General features: G+C 39.9%; 1 protein-coding gene across 1 annotated transcript; it reads right to left on the bottom strand.

Moving 5' to 3' along the window:
- Positions 1–1,322: 1,322 nt before the first annotated feature.
- hpxa (hemopexin a) lies at positions 1,323–5,905 on the bottom strand. The gene is made up of 10 exons (XM_076747592.1): positions 5,784–5,905; positions 5,572–5,642; positions 5,367–5,444; positions 4,982–5,139; positions 4,181–4,334; positions 3,661–3,873; positions 3,341–3,436; positions 2,543–2,673; positions 2,298–2,445; positions 1,323–1,878 (listed from the first exon to the last, which is right to left on the bottom strand). The coding sequence occupies exons 1-10, from the start codon at positions 5,903–5,905 to the stop codon at positions 1,649–1,651; spliced, it is 1,401 nt and encodes a 466-aa protein (XP_076603707.1). The 3' UTR covers positions 1,323–1,648.
- Between the last annotated feature and the right edge of the window lie 10,708 nt (positions 5,906–16,613).

The following is a 16,613-nucleotide window of genomic DNA, read 5'->3' as shown; positions in this document are numbered from 1 at the left end:
ATTAATGTTGCTATGACAGTGTTTTGTTATAATGTTTTAAGACTTGAATGCCTTGAATCATTAATTGCACTTTAAAAAGCCTGACACATGAAGTGTCTTTAGAACGTTGAGAAGTGTAAATTGAGCTCTGTGGGTTTGACCAATGCCTGATTCAGCAGCAAAGTTGGACAAATGGAACCATTGGCAGGTACTTGAGAGTATAAGTAGTTAAATCACTATTATTTTTGCAGACTATTCACCAGTACAAAACTAAAGCTCCCTGTGGTTAACTCAAATCTCAGTCTCAGTGTGTGCTTCAGAGGAATAGAATAAAATCACACCTGCACTGACTTATCTGTGCCGCTCTGGAGAAAAACAAGGCAGAACAGACAAACAGACAGACCAGAGCCAAAAGATTTACTGTAGTAGCGCTCAAGCTGGTCCCTGAAGTGGAACTCTTGTGCCCTCTACTGGCCAAAAGCCAGAACTTGCGCTTGATCTGCCATCTGCAAAACTGTGCCTAAGGCCCCATTCAAGATTCATCCAAGAGGAACTGGATAATAGACATAGTGTTCATTCAGTACACTGAATTAATTATTCATAAGTAATTGCTAACTGCTCAGCAGGTCAGCAGAATAATAATAAAAATTTCACTACAAGCAAATTCTACAAATTCTAATATTGCATTTCGTTGTCTCTGTGTTGCACTCTGACGTACTGGCGACAGTAAAGTTGAATCTAATCTAATCTAATTCCAATGATAAAGTAATAAGGTTTAAGTTATGTTTTTACTGTATTTCAGGGAATTTCCTCTGAAAATCAACAACAGGTTATGAACTCAACACAGGTAACTGTGAAACATATGAAAAACTGTAATATTGTTCATTCTTTAACACAGTTATTGTTATGTAACTTTTGATACTATTGTTTACTTTTAAACATACAATAACGTTTTTTGGCCACATGCAGTACAAACATGTTCTAAACTGATGAACTTTAAGGTTGTGTTATGTATTGCCTATTTTATTGGCCATGGTTTTTTGGCTGGGTGGGCTCATGACATAATACTGTATGTGTTAGTGTTATTATTGTAGTGCCAGTGTGTCTTTTGTATGTTGCCTGCTATGACCTCTGTCTCTTCTGTTAATTGCCACTTTTCCCTTTAATCTAATCTTTACTCAAGTGACTGCATCAAAACAAGACAGTATTTTCCATATCACTAAAAACAAATTACAGTTTTCCTATGAAAATTATTCAGAAATAACAAACGTATTACATGAAACACCACTAAACGGTTTCAGTGTCCATCCTCTCCAGACAATGTAAAGTCTGTGGTTTTTGTTGCCACTCCATTTTATTCACAACAACACTGTACAAAGTGAATCACAGAGAAACACGCAGAACCCTTTATCTTCATGGTAGCACATTTTGCAAAGAGGACCACAGAGCTGAATTATGAAAAGTCAGAACCCTTCCAAAAACAAATAAAACTGATAAAGGGTTTTTTGAGGTAAGACTCAGAAGGGAAATAACATGCATCATTGTCCGCAAGCAAATGTAGTCAAAATCTTAGTGCCTTGTTATTAGGGGCCTCCTGCATGATGTTGTTGGTGCTGTTTTTCCATGTTTCAGCATGTTGTACGTGATATCCCGCACAATCCATTCAATTCTAGTGATCACAGCCAAACAGCTCCATGGATACCCTGTGCTGCTCAGGCAGGGTAGTTTCAGTAACAAGCAGCTCTGTGCTGTTAAAGCGGTAAAAGTGGTTCCCTACGATTACCGTCACTCCCTCTGCATTGCACATGGCAGTATCGACCTTCTCAAAGAGGTGCATTGAATGCTCCTTGTGTGCAACACGAGGACTGGCCTTCAGGTCCACTTCAGAGATGGTCTGACCTGGAAGACAGCAGGCAGGAAGAGATGTGAGTGCGTACAGTATCTGTTTAGCAATTGTGGAAATAAAAGAGTTTAGAGGTCCAGGTTAGGGCTAAGGTTAGGTTAGGGACTTTAGGGTTGCACATAACAATTGTTTCAACATCATTTCAAGTGCTATATTTCACTGTAAAGCAGGTCCCAACTATGCATTGAAATGTTGGGGAAAGCGGTTTCATGGGAGAGCCTGAACTGAAGTGTTTTGAAATTCAAAAGTGAACGTATAGAAATGCACTTTCATACATTTGCTTAAATCTATTTACATCATTTCTAGTTTCAGTGCTTGTAATTGCATGGGCTAATGTTTTCAAAATTATTCTGTAGCTCTTTGATGGATTGTCATCAGCCTTGCATGTCATTTTAGGCGCCGTCTGTGTCTTTACCTTGAATAATGTGAGCAATGTGATGATCTTCACAGACGAATGCAGCATCAATGGGACCCTCGATGCCCAGCTCCTCCTTCACAGGCTTGGGGTAACCGTCCAGGTGGGTGTGGGGCTCACCAACTTTGTAAAGAAACATGTGCTCATCCTGAGGAGAAGAAATAATAAGTGATGTGTGTTCTCGATATGAGAAAAAAGTAATGACAGAATGAATATGATGTGTGTGCACTTGACTCTGTAGTTACCTTGATCATGTAAAGGTGATTCTCATAAGAGAAAACAGCATCCACCTCACTGTGCAGCTCCTTGAAAGCGTTCTCGATGGTGTCAGCCGTCAGTGTGTCATTGGCCCCATCTTCATGGAGGAAATGATGACCTGCAAGACAAAGGAATCACTTATGGGATTGGATTTGTACTGAATTAGTATTGGATTTCAGATTCAGAATCTGAAGCTGGTTCTTGCGATGCCCACCGAAACTTGCCTTGACCTTAGCGGAGCTGATTTCTATAGAAAGTTCCCTCAGATGCACTTGGTATGAGACATCAACAAACACACTCAACACCCGTGGCCAAAGAACGGGATCCCAGCCAACTCTTTTGGACTAAATAGATAATATAGATAAATCCTGAGACTTTTAAGCCAGGATCCAGTTCAATCCACACAGACCTTCAGTGGCTTATGATTAAATGGTGTTTCAATAGGATTTATTTGATTTCATTGACTTATTGACTTTCTTGCCAACTGTTACATGGAAAGATCAATACCCTTCCATGTCTGGGCACGAACTATTGATATGGAGCCAGGAGGCAATTAAGCATTGATTAGCACAAAGACTGGAAACAAGGGGAAACAGCTAGTCTGGCTCTGCCCAAAGCTCAAAAATCTGCGTACCAGTATGTCTGAAGCTCAGTAATTAGTACACAAGCTCAGTAATTAGTACACATTACATCTCATTTGTTTAAGGGGAGTGTAAATCTACAATTCCTGATCCCAAAGTAATAGGGAACCATTTCCAAACAAGTGTTTTGTTGTCAGCTCTCACCTCTGAAGGCATACATGTTCCCAGCGTCGTCAGACGTGATGGCATCCAGGTGGACACGGCTGCAGCGCTCTCTCTCCACGTGCTCGCTCTCTTCACCTGAACAGCAAATATAAGCATAATGGTGAGGATAGCTATGTATTTATCATCTTTGTCTATGCTCAGCATGGCTTCCCAACTGACTCCAACATGCTTACCAGACCATTTCATCATCACTCGCCACTGGGTCTGATTTGGGGGGAAATCTTATGCATTATTTTACAGCCAAAAACAGATGCTGTTCAGAGATAAACATCAATACAAGACATCGACTCATCACTTACTGAACTTGGAGCATCTCATGAAGTAGTCGCGTGCCTCTTTTGGGTATCTGCCATGCACTTCGCCGGTCTTTGGGTCAAACTTGGAGAACATATGTCCATGGAAGCAGTAATAGTGGTCCATAAAGCGCAAAGCAGACGTGCAGTTCGGCATGGACTTGAACTCTTTCTCATCTACAGCCTTGGTTTTAATGTTGTAGTGGTAGATCTCGTCTCCTATAGAAAAAATTACACATCATGTAAGAACATGGCCTTATCACTCTACATTATTCCATTTGATGTAGGTAGAACAAACAACAAATAATGTCAAATTAAACCTGAAAATAGACATAAAAGACATAAAAAAAAAAAAAAGGATTCAAGCCAAGCATTGTCCATTTGCTCTGTTATATAATCTTTCACCAAATTTCATTAAAATATTTCCATGAAAAAAGACAACAGGACATGAAAACAACCCCTTGGCAAACGTAATCATGGTTCAAGGATTAATGTTTTCTTTGGGCGGGGAAGAATGTACACTGACCCTTGAAGAAGATGACAGAGTCGTGATCACACTCTGGATTGGGACACTCCACAGCAGCATCCAGGTGGTCAGGGATTCCAGGGAAGACTTCAGAGATGTTCTTGGGGTAGCCAATCTCAAGCTTGTGTTTGTAATACCTGAACACCATGTGGTCCTGTATTGAAGGATCACCGAGATAAGTATGCACAGGTAAAATACAGAAATATATAAATCTGTGGTGACACCATCATATGTGTAGTTGATGAAGTTGATGATTGCAGAGGTGTCAAAGTTCTTAATTTTCTGAAACTGGGTATACCAGCCTCTAGATATCTTTTCAGAACCTGCAATTCCCTCCTTGTCCAGCAGTAGTCCCCACTATCATCCAGCCACCTTCACAGTCCCCATGCACACCCTTTGCTAAACCCTTTAGTAGTAACTTGCCTGTTCTAACTAGTGCCTGCCTGTGTCCTAACAATCCTGTAAGCTTTGTTTTGACTTTGCCAGTTATCTCTGAAAAACATGCATTTGTCTACTTATATATTTCATTAAACATGAGTAAACTTAATATTCTTAATTTTGAGCTCGGTAACTTACAGTTCAGACTCCAAAGTGATTATCTCTTCAGCAAGATGGTTCACTCTAGGACATGAACCTCCACTGTGTCAGAGCTGATAAACAGTTCTGACACAGTGGATATCTCCAACTCGTAAATTCTTCTGCAGCCACTGCAGGTCTTTACCCATAATGTTCATTTTCAGCAAGGAATGTTTTTAATCTTAATCCTGAGAAAGATAAGAAAAGTCAAAGACTTCACTGTACCAAGAAGAAGAACATGTGGTCGTGGTCGGAGGGGTTTTCCTCGTTGTGCATGCGGAAAGCGGCGTCTACATGGCCCAAGTGGTGATGGTCATCCAGCTCAGAGAAAGACTCATTAGACAGCTCTGCATGGCCATGGAAGCCCTTGAACAGATGGTCACCTGGTAGGAAACAAAGCCCACAACCTTTAGATAGAACAATCCAAATTTTCCTCCACAATTTCAGAGTTGATACTTGAGAACTTGCCATGAAATTATAGAAGCCTACGCTTAGTTACAATGCTCTGCAATCATTTGATGCATGTTTAAGCATGATTTATTTTTGAGCAAAAGGCAATGTTAATTTACGATGAATCCCACCCATGATTCCTCTATATGTAACGACTTACCCTTGAAAAAGTATGGGACTCCCTTTTCATTCACTGCAACAGCGTCCATCTCAATGCCTTGACAACGGTCAGGGGCAGCTGCAGAATATCACAGTCATGTGAAATTATAAAGAAAGTTCTGAATGAAGTATAAATAGTTTCCCTAATGGCCAAGATGCCAAACTAATGGTGCCAAAATGAGTATGAATGGTTTCCATCAACTCACCTGATGCATGTTCATGTTCATGTTCATGTTCATGTCCATTTCCATGTTCATGTTCATGTTCATGTCCTTGCCTGATTGAACAGAGCAGAAAAAGAAAATTCTTCTCATTTCAGATCTTCTGTTCATTTTGCAGAGTATAAGCTGCTTCACATTTCAAATGTGAGATGCAGTTATAGGTGTCGTCCCTCCAGGTTAAGTGCAAGAATACTTACGACAGAGAGATTGTCAGAGCCAGGGCCAGGCAGAGGATATGGGCGAGCAGCTTCATGATGAGCAGTCCTAATTCAGGAGAGGCTGGAGAAGCCGGTACCTTAGCAGCTGCTGCAGCAACCATTTATATTATAACCCAGTTTGCGTGGGCAAGGTCATGTTGGGTACCAAAGGAGGTGGAGCTGATAATGTGCAGCCGTGCTGGGCTCATCAAAAACGCCCACAATATTTGATGTGCTACAGAGCTGTGCCCCAGAGAGCTCTACCCCAGTCATGCCTCTGCTCAGACCTGCTACCAGGAAAGTGAGTCCTGGGGCAGCAGAGATTCATAGAATTCAGGAGGATCCCTTTTCACTGTGAAAATCTAATCAATAGATGTGTGTCTGCTGCCTCTTAAATTATGCTATGTCCTAATACATACATTCGGTGACGGTACAGCAGCTGTTTATGAAGGAGTGATTTCCATGGTAAACCCTTGTTGTCATATTTTAACATTTGAGATGATACCAACACATTACACATTATATAGATTACATGTGGCTAAAATGAACTAAAGACTGTTACTCTAACCATGGCTGACTGGGTTTGTACTGATGTGATATAAAAAGTTCATAGAAAACTCTACAGTATGCTTAAGTCATTTCTGGACACCTTGTAGTTTTTTGTTTTGTTTTGCTTTTTTGTTCATTGTTTTGTTTTGTTTTGTTTTTTCTTTTTTTTTTTTTTGTTTTTTTTTTTTTGTAATTTTGCACATAAGTTTGAAAAGTAGAAATACATTTGAATTCGGATTATCTGATTGCAGTAGCTTATACACTATGCTCATAGAAACGTTTGATGCCCCAGAACATTCCAGAAGCTCAAGACTGATCAAAAACCCAGACCTGGTCCAACTGTGAGAGGTAACTAACCCAGTGCCCCAACAAAAAATAAATAAAAACTGCTGACCACTGCACTTCACAGTCCTAGAAAACCGGTGTTGTATAATGTTTGTGGGGTGAATATTAACAGAGTAGTGGATTGGTGTCATTGTATGTAATACTGAAATTAGAGTGTGTAGCCCATGTATGTGCTGTATATTTAGTTTAAGCTGTGGACAGAAGACACCAGTTCCATGTTTTTGCATTTCAGAATGACTGATGAAAAGGAATAAAAAAAGAAGATGGTGTGATAGACACTAACGGAAATGAAGCCCTTCTGTGAGAAAGAACATCCCTGCCTTTTTTTGTTTTTACAGCAGCAGCTGTTCTCAGCACAGATAAGCTGTCACACCGTACCCTACCTACTCAGCATCAAACACCAGACAGACACAGTAAAAGATCAACTGGTGAACATAGCAAAAGAAAGAGTCATATATTTTAACCAGGGGTTGTCGAGGACTAAACCAGAGCTAACAGGAGAGTGAATAGTGGTCCATCAGGCAGACAAACACAACTCTGACTGAATGTGTTCCTACTTTTCTGCTGGATAAGCAACTTTTCTAATACTTGAACCAGTCAGAGGTGTGTGGTTTTTGACTTGCTGTGGAGTTCCCGTTTAGGCACTGGATACATGTCATTTAGATTTTATTAAAGAAGAATAGCAAGAATAAGATGAAAAGGATGGAAACTGAGTAGGAGTAGAGTGAAGAGGACTGATGTTTCTTGAAACAACTAAAAAATGTACGTTAAGAGAAATTAAAATGCAACAAACAAGAGAATACAATTTTTAAAACGGGCAGAATCTTAAATGGAGTTCTGTCCCTGTATAACCAGGGTGAATGCAGACAGTGGTGCTTTTATTTGTCTAGATTTTTGCCACCACCTCATAGAGGTAAATAGATTTTTAAAATTATTCTTCCTTTTTTTCCAAAACTTTATTTGTGTCTCAAAGGTGACAACAGCACAGCTAAGCAGATTTCTTTTAATATTATAGAGTATAGTTTAGAGCAGGGTTGTATGAAAAGTGCCCCAAGATAACATCTGTTAAAACTGACTTGGCTTTCTGGAGGCATTTTCTGGAAGCACTATTGTAAGAATTTCAGAAACTCCCTCTTTCTCTGATCTCTCCATCCACCAATCCTTTTTCCTTTCTCCTCCCATCTACTCCTGAATTCCCTCCCTCCTGGCATGCTTTTCCCATTCCTCCCTAGTCATTATGTGTCGTCATCTCTCTCCCTCTCACATCCTCCCTCCATCTCTCTCTTCCCTACACCAATTTGTTTGAAGAGTTCAAACATGGGCTTCCCTAGTAAGTAAATCCTCACCCTGAAATCCATCCAATTTTTTTCCATGTTGGTATTCATGAGGGTAGGTATGTGTTCATACGCGTGAAATATACAAAGAAAGTAACAAATTGGTATCTTATTACAAGATTATATTAACATTACATTGCAGAGCAGTAAAACCCTTTTCTAACAACATACCAGCCCAAAACACAGATGTGCTTTTATTGGAAAGGGTCACCTGTGGTTACAGATGACCATGTTGGGGGAGACAGAACTACGCAAACGCTCAATGAGTCACCATTTAGCAACGATACTGAGAGGACTGCACGCATGAGTAATGTTGACTTGGGCTGAGACCTTGGCTGACTCAGACAGTACTCCAACTCTGTCACGTTGTGCACAAAGGTGCAGCAAAGGTTTGGTGCGCTTTCAATAAATAGCAACACTGTCTTGCTTTTTTTTGTTAATATTTGACAAGTCACTGCAGGACACATGTTGGCCTTTGGGAATTTATTGATCATTTTGGATATTAAAAAAGCAGGTATGTCAGATGAAAAACATTACCGATGCAAAGATTTGAGCAGTTGCACTGATTATTGATTTTATTTAAACTTTTTTGATAAGTCAGAAGGCCTCTGGCTGATCGGCAGCATAATATTTTGGCATTGCAGTTATATTTGTGTCTTTGGTAGTGGTAGCATTAACTGAACTAATCACATAAAATGTTGTGAAGTTGTCTTGCAGCAGGAAATATGGGAAAACAGAGTCTGGATGAAAAACATAAACTTGTCTACTGTTTGTGAACAATCAGGGTAAGTATGAGCTCTAACTAGCTACTGTTACAAAGTGTCTCGGAGGTGAGTCTAGGACGTTTTGCTGGTGCTATTTTTCTGGTTGTGGTGCTGAAAGATGATGTTCCTGTTCCTAATTGCGCCTACAAAGCTCTGAGTGAGTCATTTGTTTTCCAACCATGGAAAGAGCCATCAATGAGCACACCAGACCCACTTGAATCAGTGGAGCCTGGAACCAGGGCAGGCCAAAACTAAATAAGACCCAAGCTGTACAGAAACAGATTAATCCTGAACATTTTTGTCCCCTTTAGATGCAGGTTGAAGTAACTCATTCATTTCTTCGTTCATTCATTCCAGTGATTTCTCTCTTTTGCACATCATTTTGATACATTTTTGCAAAGTCTAAACCTTTCAGTCTTTCATTTCATGTGGTTGAACCTCTAATCCCAAAACCTCCCCTTACACACATGTAGAATGCGTCCTTCGAGATGTTGAGGTGAAGAAATAGATGAGCCTGGAGGCAAAGCTCTTGATGTACCCTCTCACCCTCACCTGTATGAGACTGAGACACACTCAGGTATGTGCCTTTGCCGGCCCCCCTCACTGAACTGTCTTAAAAACCTTCCGAGTCTGCCTGTGTGTCTGCCTCCAGCATTACTGGACCGCTATAGTGCGCATCACTGTACAGCACTGACCAGGAGTCACCTGTCCAGGCCTGTCAAAGGACATGTGAGCTGGCCAGCTCACTTTTAGCCAGTTTTTATTGATGAGATTTCCCATTCAGGGATGAACTGGATTAAATAAACCCCTATGAGATGAAAACTAGGGATTGGATATTGATCTTTATCTTGGATGTCTTCATTATTAGCAGAAGAAAACTTACCTTAATTTATATCAAATGACACCCAGTAGCATCTGACTGAGTATCAAAATCTGAACTACTGTTTACACCAAACCTCCCAGGAATGTTATGTAAAGATATTTCACTTGATAGAAATAAACCTAGAAGGCAAAAAAGAGCTATGCCCCTTACACACACACGCACGCACGCACACGCGCATGCATGCATGCACAGGCTCACACATGAGGTTATGAGATCATAGCTAGTAATTTATGGAAGATCATTATCGACAGAAGCGTTGAGGCAGAGAAAATGAATCTGCAGTCAGAGCTCCTGGGGACAGATTTGTAACAGCAGAGCAAGTTTTGTGGGCGAGCACAGACAGCATCATGAGCGCAGTCACATTTTTCACCCCACAAGATAACAGTGATTGAACACAGCACCCATAAAATCAGGATTTTAAAAATTAAACCTTGTCCACTGCTTACAAATCTGTACTTCAAGCTCTGAAGTCCTGACTTACAGATTGCACTGGATTTGCACTCATTTGTTTCATCACTAATAATATTCTGCAGTTCACAAAATCACAAAAACAACAGAGCAGTTTGTTCTCTGATTTTTTTAAATTTATTATTTATTCTTTTTTAGAAATGGCATCAATAGTGTTAAGACTGGCAGCATACAATCTCGGAAACCATCAGCTATTATCTCATGATGATTCAGCCTCTGGGTGTAACAAAGGATGTTTCGAGGCTTCCAGTGAAGCCAGTGGATGTCCAGATAACAGATGTGTGAGCTGAGTCTTCCTCTTGTGTGTGCTGGTCATTATTTGCGGTCTCGTAAGCAGCTTCACTTTCAAAGTCAACAACAACTTGACATTTCAGCTAACCTCTGTAAACAGATATCTGCACAGGAACGAAGATTAACTTTTAAAAAAGCCAATGGAATCTATATAGTTGTCAGACAATAGCCGATGGGTTCCAAGATTGCTTTTCAGCCAATATGTTTCATTTCTTTTGCTCTCCACATGGACTGTTTGCCTGAATACAACCCAAAACCCACTAATACTTCCTTGAGCTATCCAGACATGCTAACAATTGGAGCTTACATAAGGGAATAAACACACTGCTTAATGCATTGCTCTTGCCTTTTCTCTTGCGTTTTTGGTTTTGGATTAAAAATAGAGACCACCGTTCAGAGTCTTTAAATGCAGAGTATCGCTCTTGTTCTACTTCAGAAAGCCAAAGCTTGTCCAGCTATATTGCTAAGTTATGATTGTACAATTGCCGTTCAGCAGAAGGGTTTAGCAAATGGCCCATTGTCTCCAGCTCTTCCTCTTCCTCATCATCACCTACTTGTACACCTGCTCTTTATTGCCCAGTAGCCTTATAGTACATAAACAGCCCACCAGCAGCTCACATTACGTAGCTCACATATCCACATTTTTTGTCATGCCACTGAGTCCAGCCCTATTTTGTCTGCCTGCATATCATATATTTAATTTTTGGTTTTTGATGACCTGCTTGCTCACTTTTTGGACTCTTTTGCCTTCAGTTCCTTTCCTGTGTGCTGTCTCCTCGTTAACCTGCTCTGTGTGCCTTCTGCATCTTGCTTTTGGGTCCATACAACACTTACCAGACCTGTCACAAATACATGCATGTGCATCTTAACTTCATATTATTGTTGTGCTCCTTTGTGTAGTCTGTGTATCATGGTCCTCTGGTGGTTATGAATATTACTGAATTTCCTTTTCTTGCTGAAATAATAATGGCTGTATTTATATGTATATGATACCTCCATTGTGGATCATTTCCTCGAGAGCACTAGGTATCACTGACTGTCGCAAGTGTTTTCCAATACAAAGTCCAACATCCAGCACTTTTCAAAGCAGTGGTTACATAAGCCTTTATAGAGGAGGCAAAGAAAATCTATAGAATAATAAAATCATAAAAGCATGACACACAAAGTGCACAAAAAACTAAGTTATAAGATCTCAAAAAGCAGTGTTTTTAAGAATGTGCCCTGATTTGGCATCTGTTGACCTTGAAAACCTTGTAAAATCAAAAGTTAGGCAGCAGAATATTTTGTAATCCTAACAAGGACAAAGATATTCAGCATCTGTGAATCTGTTCTTTGCAAATAAAGTCTTAGAATTTTGCCATCCACATTGAGTGAGTCACTGTGTTGTTTGGTGCAGGTATCTGCCGTATTTGTGATATTTCTTTCTGTGACCACTTTGAACCCAGATAACCGCCCTTCATTTGTTGACATTCAAGAACAAACATGTTTGCAATTCAAACAGGTCCACAAGTTCATGTTTATGTTGAAGAGATGTGTATTTAGATAAAGCTGATTAAATTTGAAAGCTTCCAAAAAAGTCATGGACATTTTTATGGACAGGAATCAGCAACTGTATGGTGGTCCAGATTTTGGTTTTCTAACAGAATTACACTCCAAATGGCACCTAATAAGACACTTCAAACTCAAGAGACCAGGCTCGTCAAATGAAGTCCCTCTCCATCAGCAAAGATGAGAGCAGCGATCAAGAGGAGAACTGCTTCATGTGGTGCAAGGAGTGAGCTGTACTAACAGCAGGTAACAGAGTGTCTGAGTCATTTATGTTTGGCAGGTTCAGGAATAGTCTGGAAAAAGAGCAAACAAATGCAAGCCCTCTGTTGGCAGTATGTTCATTAATTCTCCTCACCATCTTGACAGAGAACAGGAGTCTGTCGAGCATGCTCAAAAATGCTCCTCTGATCTTTCTGCACAAAGTTCAGATTTGAGTCGTCACTGGCTGTGTTATGAAAGAAACATACCCGGTCTGACCCTTCTTTACAAAATAGTGACAAAATGTGGATTTGCATCAGAGGGCAGAACCCTCCTCTCTGAGAACGACATGCTGTTTGTTTGTTTTCAGACAGAAAGAATTAGTTCAACAAAGGAATCCTGCAGAATTGAACCCAGAATCTCTTTTTCATCTGCAACGTTGATGTTGAGAAATTTACTATGGAGTCTGATATGTGCCATGGGTATAATTACACAGATTGACAGCTATTTCTATTAATCTGTTAATACATTGATACATCTGTAAAGATCCGTCTTTAGATTTGCCAATAAATATTACATACATCAAATATTTACTGCTCTTTGTTTATTGTCTTTGAGTACTGAATTAACATGATTTCTTTTCAGGAAAAGTCATCTTGTTGTTTGTGCTGCAGGATAAAAATCACCTGAAAACAAAATTGAAAAAAGCTGAAGTTTGAAGGGCTCACTGTTTGTCTGAGCTGTCGAGCAGGCCCAGCATACCTGCAGAGCCACAACCAATGCTCAGTGGAAGGTGAGCACCCCATCTTGGAGGAGGACATAATCGGGTGGAGCAGATCGAAAGTTTGATATAGCACTGGGGTAGATACACAGCTGTTTATGTAGACGTTACAGGGGCACAGAGGTTCTCTGAAACACTACCATCTTTTAAACACCAACACAGGACAAAGTGCTCTGCACACTGCACGCAGAGGTGCACCACTGAGGACACTGGGGTCATGCATCCTCTCTGCATTTTTTCAGGGAATCTGGGAAATTTAACAAACTAGATTAACATCCTTTAGTTAAAAAAATATACTTGATAGGCATCGAAATGGGTAATTCCAACTGATTTGGTATAATTAGATTTAACTGCTTTTAAATTTAGATTTGTCTTCCTTCACCTGAATAATTTTGACAGAAGTCTGTCATTACCACAGACATCCAGTAGAGGTCTCCCTTGTAAATATAGTTGAAGACTGTGATCGACCTCCTTTTTAAAAGAGATAGCATTGATTAAAACGTATTCTAACGATTTACTGTTGATTTTAGAGTTTGTTGTAGTAGTTCTGAAGTGAAATAGTAGCATTCAGCACGTCTGAAGATGGAAACAATGCTAGTGTTGTGCATTTTTGTTGATGTGTCTTTGGTGCCTCTTTCTACATGTAACTGCACAGAGCTGAGCTGCATCAACATATATTCATGTAAATCTGTTTTAATGATAAAGCCTTTAGTGGGAAATATAAAAAGCATTATTTAACAGGAGATATTTGTGGAATTTCTTATAGGTCTAGAAAAATATGTTAGAATGTGGAGAATTGGCAAACAGGGTGAAAAGGTCATTTGTCATTTCATTGTGAGTTCAGTTGCCAGCCTGGGGCAGTTTGGGGCCCCTGGTAGCTGAGAGCAGAGTTCACAAGGTTTGGACGAAACACATCATGTCTCCAAGTCAGCTGTGAAATCTGATGCAACTGTTGAAAGATTACTTCAGGAAGAGCTTAAGGCATCTCAGTGGGATAGTGCGGTAAAGACTGAAGACATACTTACATAATACAGGGAAATAATAATAAATAAATAAATAAATAAATAAATAAATTACAAATTCGCAAACTTTCTAAGTTAAAATTATGAGATAGTGAGTCAATATCTTAACTTATTTTATGTGTATAATAATACTTAATGTTACAGGTTATACTATTTGATCGTTTGGACACATTTTGCAAATCATATAATATGACATAAAGATCCAAATTATGAGATTCCAGATCACAATTTTATGATACCAAAAGTAAAGTTAAAATCACAAGATACTAAAATTGACTTTCTAAGCAAAAAGCGAAGAGATTATGTTACGACTTGTTTGGGCAAAATGAGGAGATTTTACGTAAAACATTCAATATTACGGATTCAGTCATTCATTCATTGTCATAATTTTGTCTTAGTTTGACAAGTTTTGATTGACTACCTCATACTTTCTGACTAAGTTTTACATGGCAAATCATAATTTGACTTAGTAAGACAATTTCTCGACGTTGTATCTCTGTATAAGGCAATCTTTGATTGTTTTGAGTTTTGTCATTCCTAACATTTCACATAAGTTTGTCTTTTCCCGGAATAAATACATCCTCATACTCTTGCAACAAAACGAAGACAAGCCTGCAGTCCACTCTCACACATGTGACAAAGCAGCCCTGCAGAGGATGTCGGTGTAACAGCCCTTTATTTCTTTTTCCTCTCCAACATTTGAGAGTGTGCAAGGCAACACAGCAGACCCCTGAGAGACGGAATGAGAGAAAATGACGGCTCTTTGAAACATCTGCACCAGAAATAACAAGTTCACCTTTAATGTGCTGCTATGGAGGCTTGTGGGAGTGGATAGCCCACACGTGATTCAATCCGGTGAAGTGCGGCCGTTTGACGGAAAGGAGGGAGACAGACGGAGAGCGTGTGTGTCAGGTAAGATCATGTTTCCTGCTGGCACAACTCAGTCATGGTATTTTGCGGGAAAATAAACGGTATTTCTGAGTTTCGGAGCTTTTCTCAAAACAACCCGGCAAAGTATTTGGGCAGCACATTGTGTTTTTGTTTACAATGGCGTCGACTGCTGCGCCTGATCAATGAGGTCAGTTAAAACACACATTAGCACGAAGATTATAGTTTGATTATTCACGCCTGTGCGGAACATCATCACACAGCAGCAGCAGCAGAGGAGACAGGAGGACAGACAGGAAGACAGACGGGAGGACAGACGGGCTGCAGCCGATCACCTGTGAGACGGATGGCACCGTGGTGAGGAGCTGATGGGCTGCAATGTTTCAGTAGAGGACAGTTCACTCAATGCCGCCTTCAGTCCCCAGTGAACTCAGTCTTTTATGTTGAGTAACACTGAGTGAGTGGGGGTTAAAAAAAATTTAGTGGAGGGGGGAAAAAAGATTACAAAAATCATCCCCTTAGCGATTAAAAATCCCTCTAAAACCTAAGGAGAAAAAAAAAAAAAGAAATATGGTGAGTTAATTTAAAACATATCTTGGTAATGTGCGTACTTGCAAATGCCGTTTTGTGGTTCAGGGGGAGTTTTGAGCTGTAACTATTAATTTTTGACAAACAATAGTTTATTCATTTTGTGAAGTGTCAGCCTGCTGGTTGCCTGGCAACATCAGTAGACAATGTCACTGTCTGCTGTTTTTGGTTTTTGGGTTGTTTTTTTTTGTTTGACAGGAAATAGTCTGTTCCAGCACATATATTTCCCTCCTAAAACCACAAATTGTCCTTTTTTTTTTTTTTTTTTTTACATGTGTGGCAGTATGTTTGTTAGTGATCTTTAGAACTGGTAGTGGGTGTATTTTTGAACTTTGGACAAAAGCAGGGTCACTGCTTCCAGTTATGCTAAGCTAGGCTAATCGCCTCCCAACTTTAGGTTTATGCTTAATGTACAACTCTCATAAAAAGTGAACAGACGTTTTCCCAAAATGTCAAACTTCTTTTTCCTTTGAATATGGAGCTAGAGCCAGACGACAATTAGTGTAGCTTCAAGGACGGGGACACAGCTAAGCTGGGACCAGATGACTAGCGGAGACACCAGGAAGTCAATGGTCCTTGCTGGGAAATAGTCTGGCATATAATTGTCTGTACAGGAGTGAGTTGCTGGTTTAGAGGTGCTGGTAGGTGGTCTTTGTTATTTTAGACAGATCCAGGCTAGCTGTTTCACCTGTTTTCAGTCTTTATGCTAAGCTACACTAGCCAGCTGCCGGGTCCAGCTTCATATTTAGTGTACAGACATGAGCGTCGTATCAATCTTCTCATCAAACTCTGGCAAAAAAAAAAAAAAAAGAATAGGTGTATTTCCCAAAATGTCAAACAATTTAGTTGAGACTTAGACAAACAAATGTAAGAAGAAATGACAATTTGTGGTTTTACAGGGAGTTAAGTGATGTTACTATTTCTTGATGGAAAACAGTTTGTCCTCCAAGTATGTCTGTGCAGTGTCTTCACTGGTTGCCTAGCAACTTCATTCAGTACATTGACATACACTCAAGTAATCAGGTTAGACTACAGTCTGCTGTCTCTCCTAAGCTGGTTTCTTAAATGTAAAGGAGAAACCTGCTTTCCTAACTGGGATTAGAGAAAACTTACTTCTCCCTAGATGGCTCCTAGAGAATGGCTGTTTCTTGGCCGCGTACACGCCTTACCA

The sequence above is a fragment of the Chaetodon auriga genome, chromosome 13 (genome assembly GCF_051107435.1).
Source record: "Chaetodon auriga isolate fChaAug3 chromosome 13, fChaAug3.hap1, whole genome shotgun sequence".
Classification (NCBI taxonomy): Eukaryota; Metazoa; Chordata; class Actinopteri; order Chaetodontiformes; family Chaetodontidae; genus Chaetodon; species Chaetodon auriga.
The sequence above is the reverse complement of the archived record's forward strand: the minus strand, read 5'-3'. Positions and strand labels throughout refer to the sequence as shown.